Source organism: Ursus maritimus, unplaced genomic scaffold, assembly GCF_017311325.1.
Source record: "Ursus maritimus isolate PB19 unplaced genomic scaffold, ASM1731132v1 scaffold_34, whole genome shotgun sequence".
Taxonomy (NCBI): Eukaryota; Metazoa; Chordata; class Mammalia; order Carnivora; family Ursidae; genus Ursus; species Ursus maritimus.
In genome coordinates this window covers 5,963,825-5,980,159 of record NW_024426008.1, presented here as the reverse complement: position 1 = coordinate 5,980,159, position 16,335 = coordinate 5,963,825, and the positions used below count along the sequence as shown (strand labels likewise).

The 16,335-nt window shown below is 35.2% G+C and overlaps 1 protein-coding gene across 4 annotated transcripts in view; it reads right to left on the bottom strand.

The window, feature by feature from the left end:
- Positions 1-16,335, bottom strand: part of GKAP1 (G kinase anchoring protein 1) — an 81,990-nt gene that overhangs the window by 46,861 nt on the left and 18,794 nt on the right. For 3 of the 4 annotated variants that reach the window (XM_040620201.1, XM_040620204.1, XM_040620202.1), the window contains exons 5-7: positions 11,045-11,122; positions 7,504-7,627; positions 5,112-5,134 (exon numbers count right to left, since the gene is read on the bottom strand). In XM_040620201.1, the coding sequence (XP_040476135.1) occupies positions 5,112-5,134; positions 7,504-7,627; positions 11,045-11,122 (225 nt within the window). The remainder of the gene's footprint in view (positions 1-5,111; positions 5,135-7,503; positions 7,628-11,044; positions 11,123-16,335) is intronic. The other variant, XM_040620203.1, reaches the window with a different exon arrangement.

Genomic DNA, 16,335 nt, shown 5'->3' with positions numbered 1-16,335 from the left:
ACCCTAACAATGTGCTTGAACTGACAGAAGAAATAAAATCTACGTGCCTCTGTTATGCTGTAAAATATATGAGAGAAAGAGACCCAGAAAGGCTAGAGAAGGTTTCAGTGAGAAGGCAGAACATTCATTCATTCATCAACCAACTTCCATTTACATTACCTACTATGTGACAGGAATTAGGAAAACTAAATCAACAAGATATGGTCCCAGACTTCCAGCATCTCAAATTCCAGAGAAGAAGCAAAACAATGATAATAGTGTTGAGTGCTATGAAGTATATACAGAATATTCTGGGCATCTAAATGAGACCAGGAAAAAATGACTCTTCCGGCAGTTCTGAGGCATTAGTTAGGCAAATAATGAAAGATGGCAGAAGAGTGACATCACCAAGATGGTGACTTAGATTGTTCCTGACTTCACTCCCTCTACCAGAAGAACTAACAATTATTCATGCACAAGACACCACTGAAAGATGGAAGAGAAGGATACAAAGGTAGACAAGGTAGCATGAAAAAACATAGTGTGTTCTGAAAAACTCTAAACACTTTTGTGTGCCTTTATGCAGGTCAATCATGAAATATAAGAAAGATTTTTTAAAACGTAGTAAGAGAAGGGAAATAGCTGGGAGACTATTGTTTTCATAAACCCTCATCTACCATTCAATTACTATTATATGCATGTATTCTTAGAGTAAAAATTTTAATTTAAAGAAGAACACACTCTAAAAAAAATAATGGATAAAGGAAATAATCATTAATAGCTATAAAAGGCATTGAATGCAACTCTGAGGGAAACTTTATAATGGTTGACAACATCTGAAACCACTGATCAAGTTTTTAAATAAACTTTCAATTTTAGAATACTCTTAGATTTATAGAAAAGTTTTGGATGGTAGTTCCACATATCACTCACCCAATTTTCTCTGTGGATAACATCTTACATTATAGTACGCTTTACGACTAAAGGACCCAACATCGGTACAATACTATAACTACATTCCACGCTTGATTCACGTGACACTAGTTTCCCCCTAATATTCTTTTTCTGTTCCAAGATTCCATCCAGGATATGTTACATTTATCATATCTCCTTAGTCTTCTCTGTCCGTGACAACTTCTCAGACTTAGTTTTTGGTGACCTTGAAAGTTTTGAGTTATTCAGGTCAGGTATTTTGTAGAATGTACCTTGACTTGGATTTGTCTGATGACTTTTTATCATGGTTTGACTGGGTTTATGTGATTGGGGGGGGGCACAGAAATACAGGCCATTCCTATCACATCATATCAAGATTATGTGGTATCAACATGATATGTCACTAATAATATTAATATTGGTATTGATCACCTGGACAAGGTTGTGTTTGCCAGATTTCTACAGTGCAAAACTAATTTCCCTCCCTCTTTCTGCACTCTACTCTTTGGAAGCAAGTTACTAAGCACAACCCATACTCAAGAAGAGTGGAAGGAGTTAAGCTCCCTCTTCTGGAAGGAGAACATCTACATAAATTATTTGGAATTTTCTGTATAGGAGATTTGTCTCTTGTCTTTTATGTATGTATTTGATCACTTATGTTAGTAAGAGCCATTTCTTTAAGGAGATCAATTTTATCATTAAGATAACCAGACATTCTATGTCCCCTAATGTGATATGATAGAAAGCGTATCACACCATGTAGGGGATATTCTTGCTTCCCTCATCTCCTCAAAGAAAAACTGAACTTTAACCTATCAAGATTCAAAAGCTGATTAACAGTCTATAGGAAATCCTGTAAAAATGTAACCTCAAGATCCCCTAGAACCATGCGATCTGCCAAGAGGTGAAGCCATAGATAGCAACTGAGACTTGTGAGAGAAATGAAGAATCCTAAACCTATATAAATCCCTGGATCCAGTCAACTGTAAGGCCAGCTCTTTCCTTATCCTTCCTGGTTTGTTATACCAACCAAATAAGCATCTCTTTCTTATGTTGGATTGAGGTGGGCTTCTCTTACTTACAACATAAGAGGGTTAACAAACACAATAAACACAAATAAGGAAAGGCATGAGAACAAAAATGAGTTCAGGACATTGAGGAGTAGGAAACAAGGTTGAGTTGCTTAGGTAAAGCCAGATTTTAGGGGAGATTTTTAAAAACTAGGTAGAATTTATTTGGTTTTAAAATTTAATGGGCTATTATTGCTGTTCTCCTGTGTTTTGGTAGTGTTAACCATAGGGTTCAATTTTTAGCATATAATATTTAACGCACACTGATCATTTATCATAATTTTAGAAATCAACAGAGTCAACCTTACTTTTCAGCTAATATAATTAGGACCTAAAATGAATAAGTCATTCATCTAAGCTCATATATCTAAGGTAGACATGCAGGAAGCACTATGCAATGAAAAGGAAATAGGGTATGGAGCCAGATAAGTCCAGGTTTGTTCCCCCGTTCTGTGTCTCACCCAGTGCTTTTTATTTTTGATGTAATTTTTAAATACATACTACATAGACATAATAGAAAACTTCAAAAATTTACGTTGTGAAAAGCAGCCTTCCTCCTAGCCCAATAAGCCCTCCTTCCCCCACCCTTTGACAACCACTGTTACAACTTCTTGGGTACTCTTCCAGAGATAGTTTATTCAAGCATATTGAAGACCTGTCCTTTTAGACTTTAAGACATATGATGATCACTAAAAATTTTAAAGCTATTAAATGGTACTAGATGGACTGGGGAAGGCTAGATAAAAGTGGAGCTAAAGAGGAAGCAGTAGTTAGGAGATACTCCACCCCGCAGCACCAGGGTTTAAAAAGGCAACATGTGAAAATTGAAAACAACTTTAAGGATCAAATAATGCTCCTTAAAAGGCATGATTAGCTAAGATTTCTAAGAGGTATATACGAGCACCTATCCTTTATTCATTTTGCTTGTCTAGAATTCTTATGGGATGTTGTTGACTATACTGAAGAATGGATAGGGGACTGGTGTAGCAATGGAAACCAACATTTTCTGGTCATTTAAGGAAGAACAATTAATTGTTCCCATCCTCTACTCCTACAAATGTCAATTTTATTCTAATCATTTCAAGGTGAGAGAGATTACAAAGAAAGAACTGAGATTAATAACATCATCAAGATGGATGGAGAAAGAAAAAGGGAATGATGAAATTAGCTTGAGAACAAGTTCAGTTGGCAGAATATAAAGGAAGTTCAAATACTCCTCATCACCTAGCAATAAAGTAAAAAAAAACTTTTCTCTTTTGAATTTTATCCAGTAAATACCTGATTTAAGAAGGAATGGATGAGATGCACACTGTTCTCAACAGAGGTTAAGAATTTTAAGTTCCCATGGTGGAAAAAAATCTCTTGGCATAAGTAACAAATTAGGGATGGAAAGAATAAGTCAATTATTGAGCATACATGTAACAAAGACGTATATTTTTAGGAGTAGAAAGTGTATCTCATTTTAGACTTGAAATCAGACTTTTTTTTCAGATTTATTTTTGAACTCTCTGAAGAAATTCTTCTAGATTCCTAGAGTAATGGCATAAATGCTGCAACACTTAAATATTCAAGTCCCAAGAAAGTAATACCTCTAAAGGAAATGGAACATAACTTTGGCATATTTTTAACAAGTACCAAGGATAATGTGAATTACATGTTCTTTTGACCAATTTCTTAAAATAATTATGTAGGAAATAAATTATAATTAGATGGCACTTACAAAAGTAGAAAATGTCTTAATCATTAGGATTATTCAAAGTGAATTTTATTACATACCAAATTATTTATTAACAGAAGACAATCAGAACACACCTCTAAAACTATAATGAAAGACAAAATATATGCTGTGTCACCTACCTATGATTGTTTAAATACAACTCATATTGAATATATTAAATACATGAGATCCTGTTGGTCCGAATTTTTTTTCCTCTTTCAAATCAGGAAAGAAGGAAAAGCATTAAAAAGTTTATAAAAATTATTTTTCCCTCCACTAACAGTTGCCGGTAGTCTCTTAGGAATACAGTGTCCCATTTGTATCTGCTTTCTTATTTGCATAAATCTATCTTCCAAGTAAGTGAATGGATTTAAAAAAAAATGGAATCAGTCCAAAAGTACATGTTTTCCGCTTTCAAACATAAAATGTGGTCATTTAAATTTTAATCTAAAAAATGGTGACAGTGGTTTTTAAGAAAGAAGAATTTCCATCATCCATTTTAACAAATCGATTTTGTGCCTATGGGCATAGTTAAGGACTATATTTTCAATATAGTCAGAGTTATTTAGATGTGGTTTCCTAGAGATGATTTCGTTTCCCTGACCTGTCGAGCAAATACTTTAAACAATATAAAAAATGGTAAGAAACCATGTATGTGTTATAAAGTGAAAACAAGAAACATCTCTAACCATTCCAAAAATCAACTGATGGAATTACTAACAAGAATACATACATAATAGAATAGTGAAACTTTCAAGTTAGCAGTCAAAAAAAACTCCTAACATTTTATTAGTACCTTCCTCAATATTAGAAGATATTTTATTGTAGTACCTCCCAGTTCTAAAAGGTTTGTAGAATCTGGTACTGGATTCTTCAAAAAAAAAAAAAAAAAAAAAAAAAAAAAAAAAAGTGATCAACAGCCCTAGGAAGTTATGCGTAGGCTGCACTACCCTCTAATGGTGAATGTTAAGACTAGTATATGATCCGTAGCTATAAACTACAGAATCACATCTGACCTCACAATTTCCGTAACTCCAAAATATCTTGAGACGTTGTTTCAGGATATCAGGATATTTTTAATAAAGATTAGAGTGTTACACCTCTTTTTCCTAAAATTTTAAGCTTCCATGTGGTAACCTTTTGGTGTGGGTGTGTATGCGTACACACACAAATTAGGATACTAAAGCCAAATAATACTATACTTCCTTCACGCAAATAGTATTTTTATTCTACCGTAACATATTTCATATCCTTATAATAGCCAGATCGACATGACTGAACTCATTCACAACAAATCTATGGGTTGTCCTTTAAATGGCTAGGTCTCAAAAGACTTACTGCCAAACAGTGAAGTATTGTTCTTAAAATCATCAAGTGTTTTCTAGAATAAAGATGGTTACAATAACACTTACCTCAGTCTTTTTACTAATATGATCTGTAAATGAAAAAAAAATGATGAAAGTTCATTGAATAAAATTAACAAGATTAATATTTTATTAGTATTAATAATTATTAATACTCAGTATGTAAAAATATTTAAAGTAATTGAGAAGAATTTAAAAATTATAATAAGAGTTACAGAAGTCATTTGGGGGGTTGTCTAAGATATCAGATTTCCCTCTCCATGTATAAGATGTTAAATTTCAACATATAATTACTAATTTGTTCAGCTTAGGGACTATATTTTATATCCCAGTAAATGCCACCCATATCACAGGGTATTATTAAATTTTAAACATTTGAATTCCAAATAATTTAGGTCTTTGGTTTCACACAATTTTGGGGGGACAAAGAGGCAAACAAATATGTCTAAAATCAAATCACAGGGTACTATAACTGCTAAATTGTACAGAACACTGCCTTTGCGGGGAAAAAAAATAAGAAGCAGAATAGTAATTTGTGTCCTTTAAACCTCTTAGTTTCTTTATTTTAAAAATATACATCATAGTACTTTGATAATACTATAAGAAATCTTAACAATTGATGTATATTTATAAAATGAGTAAAAGAAAGAAGGCAATAAGAAATATATCCAGATTAAGCAAATCATTGACTTAATAACAACACAGCATTTCTGGAAAGGGATTACAGTATGAGAAAAAGGAAGACATTAAGGGAATCCACACAGATACAAGGCTGAAACTAAAGTACATAGAGGGAGCAAGTGTTCTTATTTAAATTAGAGATGACTGGGATATCTAAAATTTAACATTGCCTCTTGTGCATAAAGAAAATCTCTATTCTCAAGGACTAACAATAATTTAATAGAACAGCAATCTTATGACTGAGAATTTAAATACTGGTCCAGCTCTCTAAAGCATCTGTTGATCACAACAGGGTCTATAAGTATAATAAATGTCAAAATCACAAGTTTCAGCTCAAGCTACAAAATCCTATTTATTCCTAACTTCCTGTTTATTCCTAACATCACAGCCATTCTTCTAGTGTGTTTTACTTAGCAGACAATGCCAGAACCTGAGAAAGCATCAGTCTGACTGCTTTAATCATGTGTTGAAATAGTCGTTTACCTTCCCTTTAACAATACCATACTGATGTCTTTTGCCATCCATCGAATAAATGTACATAGTACTTATAATCAAACATACGAAAAATAGAGAAGTTTTAAAAAGCATTCTTTTCATGTTTCTGCCTAGTTTTTAATGGAATATATTTTATATAAAATCTTTCTTGCCAAATTGAAAACACTAACATACAGATGTTCTTTAACCTCAAATAAGAAACTTAGCAAGAGAGGCAGACTATAGGAAAAACCATCCTGATCCTTAAACCAAACCAATAAAATGCTCTAAATTTATCCCTAATTTCACAGATAGGCTTGCTTCTGAAAACAGTAAAGTATTTCACTGTAGGTTTTTTTTAGATTATTGCTGTAGTATTATTGATCCTCATAGAACAAATGCCCAATGTATTAAGGCTAAATTCATATGAATCAAAGAGACCACTCTGTCAATGAACAAAAACAACTGTTCGTTCTGTCAGCAACTATTTTGACTGGCACAGCACAATGCTGTCCAAAAAAATTTTCTGTAGTGATAGTAATGTTCCATACCTGTGCTGTCTAATGTGGAAGCTACTAGTCACATGTAGCTCCTGAGCATTTGAAATGTGGCTAATGCAATTAATAAATTTTTTATTTTAGTTCATTTTTAATTAATTTATATTTAAAGTGCCACACATGAATAGTGGCTACCGTATTTTACAGCATAGACTTAGGGTTTTCACAATTCCCCACATCAAAAACAACGTGCTTTGTGGTCGGTCTCCAAAAGTTTGGTGGATGGTGTAGTTTCCTTATCTTCTCTGTTCAATAAAAAAATACAAATGGTATCATAAGGCTTTCTGGTAATAAGTCTCATTCTAAAGATTTGTATTTTACTTTTCTAAGGTGTAGTTCCAGATAATTTGAAGAGGTTGGTCAATAATGGGTGAAATCTGAAGATACTATACCCGGTCCAGTGCAAGTCCAATCACTTTATGCATAAGGACAATAAAATCATGTTTCAAGATGCCTCAAAAACTACAAAAACAATTTTTATTTTCAGTGACATTTAGAAAATGGACAAATTCAGATACAAAAAGATAAATTTGTACTGAAGTTTTATGGGGATTTAATGACTGCTTTTAATCTACCCCTCAAATTGCTTCTTTCCAAACATGTCTACATTTTTCACAATCTCAGTAACACATTAACAAAACAATTTTTACTTAGCAAGGAACTTAAATTTAAGTATATAAAGACTTAAAATAGTCTCTCTGACATAATAGATTTCATACATATATTACCTTCAGATTGAAAATCTTTTAGTGATACCGTGAGAGGTTTGTCTTTTCCCTGATGATTCTTTCTTTTATCTTTTTTATTCATAACCTTTGACTGAGTTGAAGCATTTTCAGCATTTTCATACTCCTAAAAAGAATTACCAACAATAATTAAGCTTGGTTCACACTGGTAAAAAATCAACATACCATTATAGCTAACATACTAAAGTTTTATTTTTTAAAGGTAAACTGCAAATTAAAAGAAATCAATACTTGAAGCTAGCCAAATTGCATAAGAGGATAGCTCTTTTTTTTTAGAGAGAAAGCACACACTCAGCTGGGGAGGTGCAAAGAGAGAGGGAGAGAGAGGATCTTAGGCAGGCTCCATTCTCAACACAAAGCCCCATGCAGGGCTGGATCTCATGACTCTGAGACCATGACCTGAGTGAAATCAAGAGTCAGACACTTAACTGACAGAGCCACCTAGGTGCCCCAGGATAGCTGTTTTTTATTTGTATACTCAATCTCTTGCCTCTTAAACATTAAAATAAAAACAAAAAGCTATACCCCATGGTTTATAACCCCTCCTAGTTGCCACTTCTTCTTTATTTTGGGACCAAACTTAAGACCATCATCTATAGTCAATTTCCTTTCTCACGACCTCTGCCAAATCTGGCCTCCCCTCTTCCCCCCGACTAAAATTACGGTCAACCTCCCCCACAATGCCATATCCAAAGACATTTTTTCAAACACCTCTTGATTTTCTCGATACACTCTAACTACTCTTTAGTCTCCTTCACTGGTTTCTCATTTCCAAATTCTTCTCACCATTATTCCATTCTTAAGCTATTCTTTTGCTTTATACTCATTGTTCCTTCAAGTTTAAAGTTCTACCTATACACTGATGATTTCTGTATGTACACACAGCTCAACTGGACTGTTCAGTAAGCATCGCCAAACTAAATATGTTCGTCCTGCCTTGTCTACTGGATCCTACAGTAAGTACCTTGTTTAATGTCACCATCACCTACACAACTGTGTAGACTAGAAACCTGCGTCACCTCTGTCTGCTCTTCCTGCAGACTTTATATGCAAATTAGTTACAAGGTCTTGTTGAGTTTATCTCCTGAAGATCTCTCTTATATCTGTTCTCTTCTCTACAGACCTTCCGTCGTTTCCTTCTCTTCTTTTGCTGGACACTGCAACACCCTCTAATTTTAGCCCCTCAATCCATCTTCTACATGGATACAGCATGAGTTTCTAAAATGAAAACCTGTAATCAACCTAAAAGATAAAAATATTCAATAGTTCTCTGCCAAGAGATTTACAAAGCCCAATCTCCTTAGCCTGGGGTATGAGACTCTTTATATCCTATCCTTCAGAAAGCGTCTCTAGCAACTCCAAATCAAAGGTGCTATACTCTTTCACATGCACGTATCCTGTACACTTGCCACTCCTTCCCTGACGATCCCTCCTTTCTCTGGCCTACACTGTGACTTTTCAATACACCTAGAAGACTCCTCTTTAAGAATCCTTTTCTAACACCCATCCCCATCAAAGGCAAAGAAAATTCTTCCATATTTCTGAATTCCCACTGCACTGAGAACATTCATCTCTCAATGCTATACACAGTAATTATATGTATGTCTCCCTCTGCTAAACTCAAGGACTAGGAACTTATCTTTATCTTTCTATTATGTGCCTTGTACATTTGGGCTATTCAAAAAAATATCTGGCGAATGAGTCATAGAACAGAATAGAAAGTGCCATCCCAGGGGTGCCTAGGTGGCTCAGTCAGTTTTAAGCGCCCAACTCTATTTTGGCTCAGGTCATGATCTCAGGGTGGTGAGATTGAGTCCCACGTTGGGCTGCACACTCAGTGGGGAGTCTGAGATTCTTTCCCTCTGCCCCTCCTTTCCCTGTGTGCGCTCTCTCTCTAAAATAAATAAATCTTTAAAAAAAAGAAAGAAAGAAAATGCCATCCCAAGCTTTAGTTCCTAAAAAACTCTTACACTACAATAATTATTTTGTTGAAATATTGACTTAAAACTCAATGACTACGTTAATGCAATCACATCAAACTAACCATTGCATACAACAGGAGTTCCTTGCTTCTCTGAAAGTCATTATTGTCTGATAGAACCAATGCTTTGGGTAGCAGGCCTATGACCGTGCCAAGAAAACTGGCTGGGAGCATGATATTTTATCAGCACCATCTTCTCTACTCCTCCTCTAAAGATATAGCTAGTTCTTTTAGCTTTAGAATCTAGACATATATCTCACAACAATAAATCATCATTTATTTGATAAATTTCTATTTGATAAATTTCATCTCTGAATTAAGCAAGTCAGGAGGAATTTTTTAAAATACTTTTCCAGTAAAACTTGGAAGTCCACTTAAATAATTAAATAAAAGTAAAGCTAACTGTACTCATTTTTCTAATTGCCAACTTTGTGTTTAAATGGGCAACTAACAATAAGGATCACAGTTATTCTTGATTATTCAGTATAACAGGAATAGGGACATGAAAAATGAAACGAACACATATAATGTACGAAGTCTTTCATCCTCTTCCCTTGAACTACAAGTAAAAGGCAAAATCATCCGCTCTTTTAATTCCTCTCTTTTCTTCATCTTAAGTGAAGGAGCTAGTGTACAATGACATAGTCTAAAGGCCCTTAAGCATGACCAGGGTCACTTATGATCAACTACAATCACAAACTGAATACATTCTATAGACTAAAAAAATTTCCAATGCATGTAAAGGACTAAAATGTCAAATTATATGAAAATAATAAATGCTCAATTTAAATATAGAAACTGGAAGCCACCACTACCTTTTACTTAAGTGTTTCTATAGTTTCAAGCTGTACAATGCACTTCAGCACATAGTCCAATATCACAGTTTAGATAAAATTCAGAGTTCACAAGGCCAAAACAACAGAAATGGCCTCCCATTTAGTTACTTGTTGTATATCTCCAGCAGAGGGTCTTTTAATGGATGCCCCTGTACTCATACTTGCTTAAAATTTTAAATCTGCTTATTTCCTGTGTTTACTTAAAATAAGTTAAAATAAATCATCTGCTATGAATTTCATTTACTCTCTTCGCTTTGTCTTGGGTGGATGAATTTCTTAAGGAAACATTCCAAATCACCAAAGTTCAGTCTGTTGCCTTTCAAAACCTAGGGAGTAATCTTATTATAAAAACTTTGCAACCAGGGCACCTGGATGGCACAGTCGGTTGAGCGCCCAACTCTTGGCTTCCACGCAGGTCATGATCTCGGGGACATGGGATGGAGCCCCATGTTGGGCTCCGTGCTCAGGATAGTCTGCTTGGGACTTTCTCTCCCTCTGCTCCTCCTCCCCACCCCCACTCTCTCTCAAATAAATAAATCTTTTTAAAAAATTATTTTAAAAAAACCTCATAATGATATTTTGTTACAATGGTGAATTTTTAGGGCAAGTTTTAATGGAGAACTTTTATACAAACTTCAGGAAGGCTGGTCCTAACCTCTGACTACTTAAACTTCTAAAATATCTAAATCGATAAATGTGCAAATACCTTTTTGTGTTCTTCATATTCTAATTTACTTAGCAACAGTGCCTTCTCAAGATCTGCTTCAAACATTTCAGATGTCAGCTAAAACAAAAAGAAAGTTTCACAATTATGCCACACTAGCTAAATAACCATGACAATATATACAGGAAAGGAAAACAAATACATTAAAAAACAATCTGGGTTCTCCAAAGTTATCTATCCATGTCAAAGTAGGGAACTCTGTATTTTATTTTATAGAAGATACCAAAGCAAACTTCCAATTTTGAGGTTTCTACGTCCTTATTCACTGTCAATTATATATTGTGTATCACATAATTTTTTTCTTTAGTAAAAAAAAAAATTTACAAAGAAACTGACACTGTATTAGGGGTCAATGATGATATCCAGTTTAGGACACAGAAAATTATAATAGTGATTACTACTCAAAAATGTAATACTAAAAAATAGCTAAGTAAACATTATAAAACACACCATTCCCTTAATATAAAATAACCCACAGGTACAGAAATTTTAAATAAGGTGACCAAATGTTCTTGCATATCTCCGATGTTACAGAATAATTATTTATAGCGCAATGTTTTACTTCCATCCTTTTGTTTGGTTGTCCTACCTTTAAGGTCATCTAATACAATAAAAAAATGATTATTTAATTTGTGATCTATTTTTGGTTCCTCTTTCCCACCACTCAATATCATCCTAACTTCTTACAATCTAGCTCCTACTACTGCCCTCTAATCAAATTACTTTCCAAAACTGCCAGACAGAATTGCTATGGTAGGTGAATGAGACTTCAGGTTTCCACCGTTGGAGATACGGTTATGTCTGCAGCTGAAAATAGGAGCGTTGCAACATGACGGCAGTAAACTTCTTGGATTTGTGTACATGGATGTGTCAACCTAGGTGGACTAGATAATAGAGGCACAAATTTAGTGGACATCTCTAGTGTTTGCCCAGAATTCCTTCCTTTATTCCTGTGAAGAACTATACTTCACCCCCATGTCCTGTGATTCTAGTAGGACAGCCAGTCACATAACCTGGATACCACCCAACACCAAACCCACACAAACATCCAAGCTACAGTCATCAACGACAGGGCAGTGGCAAGGGATCCGACTCTTTTTTCATGTCCTAGGAATTAAATTTTTAGAACAAACACAAAGCAAGTGGGGTCTGACCATCTGACACGACAGCCTCTACAAGTGAGTGTACCAGTTCTACCAGTTCACATCTCTAAGCACTCCAGAATTCTTAGTTTCCACCTCCCCCAAGGCACATGTGTTTAGTTCTTATTCCAAATCTGTGAATCCTTTCAACAAATGACTTTTGCCAACAGTAATCAGAATTATTTCTATTGCTTAATGACAAAAAAATCTAAAACAGAAACCGACTCCAAAAAAGGAGTGAAGTATTTCCAAGGGATAACTCAAAAATTAGAAAAATGTTAACACTGGACACCAGGAACTAAAGCTTTTATTCCTAACCAAGTTATCCCTTTGAAAGCATCTCATCTAAACCTACACTAAGACAATAAAAAGAAGGGGGAAAGATTAGGTTTATCACAGAACAAAAAGTAATCTCAGAGAAAAATGCAATTAGAATTAAAATGGTAAATAAGGGTATGTAGCACTAGAAAATAAGGCTAAACGCAGAGCAAATTGTACATACTTCTGTAAAACTAAAACAAATTGAAGAATTAATCCAAATTAGTACTAATCAAGAAAAAGTAATAACCTTTCAAATACTTATAAAAGGATATTCAAAAACAATATGTTATAAAGTAAAAAAAGAATTGGATTCATGTTACCATTACACAAAAAAAATTTACATCACTCCCTGGCTGGAGTCAGCTGAGCGTCAGACTCTTGGTTTCAGCTCAGGTTGTGATCTCAGGGTCATGGCACCAGGCCCCAAGTCAGGCTCCACACTCAGTGCAGAGTCTGCTTGGGACTCTCTCTCCCTCTGCTCCTCCCCTCACCCCTGCACACCCTCCCTCTCTAAAATAAATCAATCAATCTTTTAAAAAAATCAAGTTTAGGGGCGCCTGGGTGGCACAGCGGTTGAGCGTCTGCCTTCGGCTCAGGGCGTGATCCTGGCATTATGGGATCGAGCCCCACATCGGGTTCCTCCGCTATGAGCCTGCTTCTCCCTCTCCCACTCCCCCTGCTTGTGTTCCCTCTCTTGCTGGCTGTCTCTATCTCTGTCAAATAAATAAAATCTTTTAAAAAAAATCAAGTTTAATTTCTCCACCTAAACTCAAAGCAAACTGAGTATAAAATATTTCTTTATAAGTCAAGTTAAGAACTCATCCCAACCCAGAAAAAGTAACAAAACTACTTAAGTTTATTCTGATCAAAGCTGGTTCAATTTACCACTAAATTTTTAATCCATATTAATGACACTTAACATTTATAGAAAGGGCATTTAATGTTATTTCCAATATGTTAAATATTCTGACCAATATTCCAAAAATAAGTTAATAGACAGGAGAACAGGTTAGAGAGTTGGGAGTCTTGGAAGATGTCATTATTCTTTTTCCTAGTAACTCAAGAACTTAAATATTAAAGTAGCTGATTCTAATAGCATGATAAAAACTGAATGAAATGGACTTTTAAAGTGAAAAATATGAGTCTCCTCAGCATTTGACTCTAAATGCAGTTCAGAGCTTTTAACTTTTTTTTTTAAAGATTTTATTTATTTATTTGATAGAGATAGAGACAGCCAGCGAGAGAGGGAACACAAGCAGGGGGAGTGGGAGAAGAAGAAGCAGGCTCATAGCAGAGGAGTCTGATGTGGGGCTCGATCCCACAATGCCAGGATCACGCCCTGAGCCGAAGGAGGACGCTTAACCGCTGTGCCACCCAGGCGCCCCCAGAGCTTTTAATTTTTAACACAAACTAGTATACAAGAAAACACAAGTAGGCAAAAATGATTCAAGCTTCAAATTAAATCTTTAAAAACTAGAACAAATCTTCCAAAAATGTCCATATAATCAATCAGCCAATAAGATAATAGACAACATTCTATGTACTTTGCCTGTAGGGCTTTAAAGAAGCAGCATATATTTGGCTTTTGCCCTCAAAGAATTTCTACTCCAATTGGGAACAGAACACTAACACATACAAAGCACAGAAAATAGAATAAGACATTGAAAGCGCTACAAAAGTGGAGGAAAAAACATACATAACAAATAAAATTCAGAGAAGCATACAGAAAAGACATTAAGTTTGTCTGTAAATGGTAGATACAATTTGGAGAGGTATAAAAAGGAATAGAAGAATTTCAGGAGGAAAGAGCCAAGCGCACAAAGATATGATATTATAAATAAATGTATTATGGGATACACCAAAGAAAGGGGATACCTGATAAAGTGTGAATTCAATACAAGAGAGATATAGACAACACCCAGGCTCTGGGATATCACACAGGCAGTTAATTCAAATTCCGATTCCATGTATTGGAATTACATGGCTTCTTTTTTTTAAGATTTTATTTATTTATTTGACAGAGAGACAGCCAGTGAGAGAGGGGACACAGGCAGGGGGAGTGGGAGAAGAAGCAGGCTCCCAGCAGAGGAGCCTGATGTGGGGCTCAATCCCAGCATGCTGGGATCACGCCCTGAGCCGAAGGCAGACGCTTAACGACTGAGCCACCCAGGGGCCCCAAATTACAGGACTTCTATAAATGTGAGTTTCTCCATATATAAAAAGGAAATAGAAATATCAACCTTACAGGGTAGTTTTAAGGATTTAAAGCTATTAGTACATGTAAAGTGCCTAACCCAGTGCCTGCCTGGCACAAGACTTACACACAGAGTATTGGAATTCCCCTCCTCTACGCTGGAGAATAGTGGAAAATGAGGTTGCTTAGGTGGGGTAGAATTAGATTCCCAGCACTCCCTAAAAATTAGGGACTCAGGACAGATGAAAGAGAATTGCTGACAAAAGTAATTTTAAAGAAGTAAACTGGAACATCAGAAAAATGAAGGCTTAGAATCAATGTGTTTGGCTAACCCTCTGTAATCTCAGCATATAGAAACCTGAACCAGAACATGAGAGTGCGGAACATAAAGAAGGCTCTATCTTAGAAAAGAATAACCAAGTTTTGGAACACTGATTGAATATGAAATATGAAAGAAGAATGAATCAAAGACAAGATTTTTGATCTTAGATAATAGGGAGAATGGTAGCACAAGACAAACAATAAGAAAGAGAAAGAAAACATGAGTATGGTGACGAACATAACATAATAAAAATTATTATTTAAAAAAATGAATCTAAATTCTCTGAACACGTCTTACAGCATTAATTAATCATAAGACTACTATAAATACAGTTGTCGACCTAATTCATCAGTACGTGTAGAGGCAGAACTGGGGGGGGGGGCGCAGTCTGAGCCTAAAAGACAGGTACCAGGCAAGAAAATACAAAAACTACCATGATTTTTTAAAAGTATCTTCTTTTAAGTCTGCAAATTAAGAATTCTCATCATTTATGGCAGGAGGAGGAAAGGAAGACAAGGAGGAACTAGCAGGCACTACAATGCCTACTAGATTGAATAAGATACTTAACATGTGCCCAAGATGAAGTACTTCAGATCCCTTCCCACTTGGCTTCTTCACAGCCTCCTACTCCCCATCTAGTGTAGTACGACATTCTTTTTTCTATTTAAACAAACCTATAGGTCAAGGGCTTATGATCAGTTAAAGAGTATGAAGAACCAATGAAAAATGGGAAGGCCAGCAAATCTTTTGGAACTAGATCTTAAAAAATTTATTTGTAAGTCTAAGTACCATAACAATTTTACCCATTTTACACATCCAAGCAAAACAAATTCCAAATGAAGAGTTATTCCTCATTTCCCACAGGCATCATGGGAACAGGATTTGGTAACACAACACAGAGCATCATTCTGCAGACATCTAAAGCTTGCGGCCAACTGTTTCTTTAGCCACAATGGCAGCAGTGCCCTGTGGTCCTCTAACTCCATGAACCTCAGAGTGTGGACCACATATTTTTCACTAATTTGGAAAGCAGAATTATTTTTCCAGAAATCTTCTAATAGTCTTATTGGACATTATGATTTTAAAGGCTGTCAACGTTCTACAAAAATTGGACCTATGTGTACACACTAATTATCAGGTTCAGCTTATTTCAGTTAATGCACCTTCATGTCTTCTGAGCGTTGTTCACATTTTTAAATCTGCATTTTTGTTGTATGCTTTATTATGTCTCCCAAGTAACAAAAATGGTTTATGATTTACTGAAGGATTAAAAGTAGGAATGAAAACAGAACTG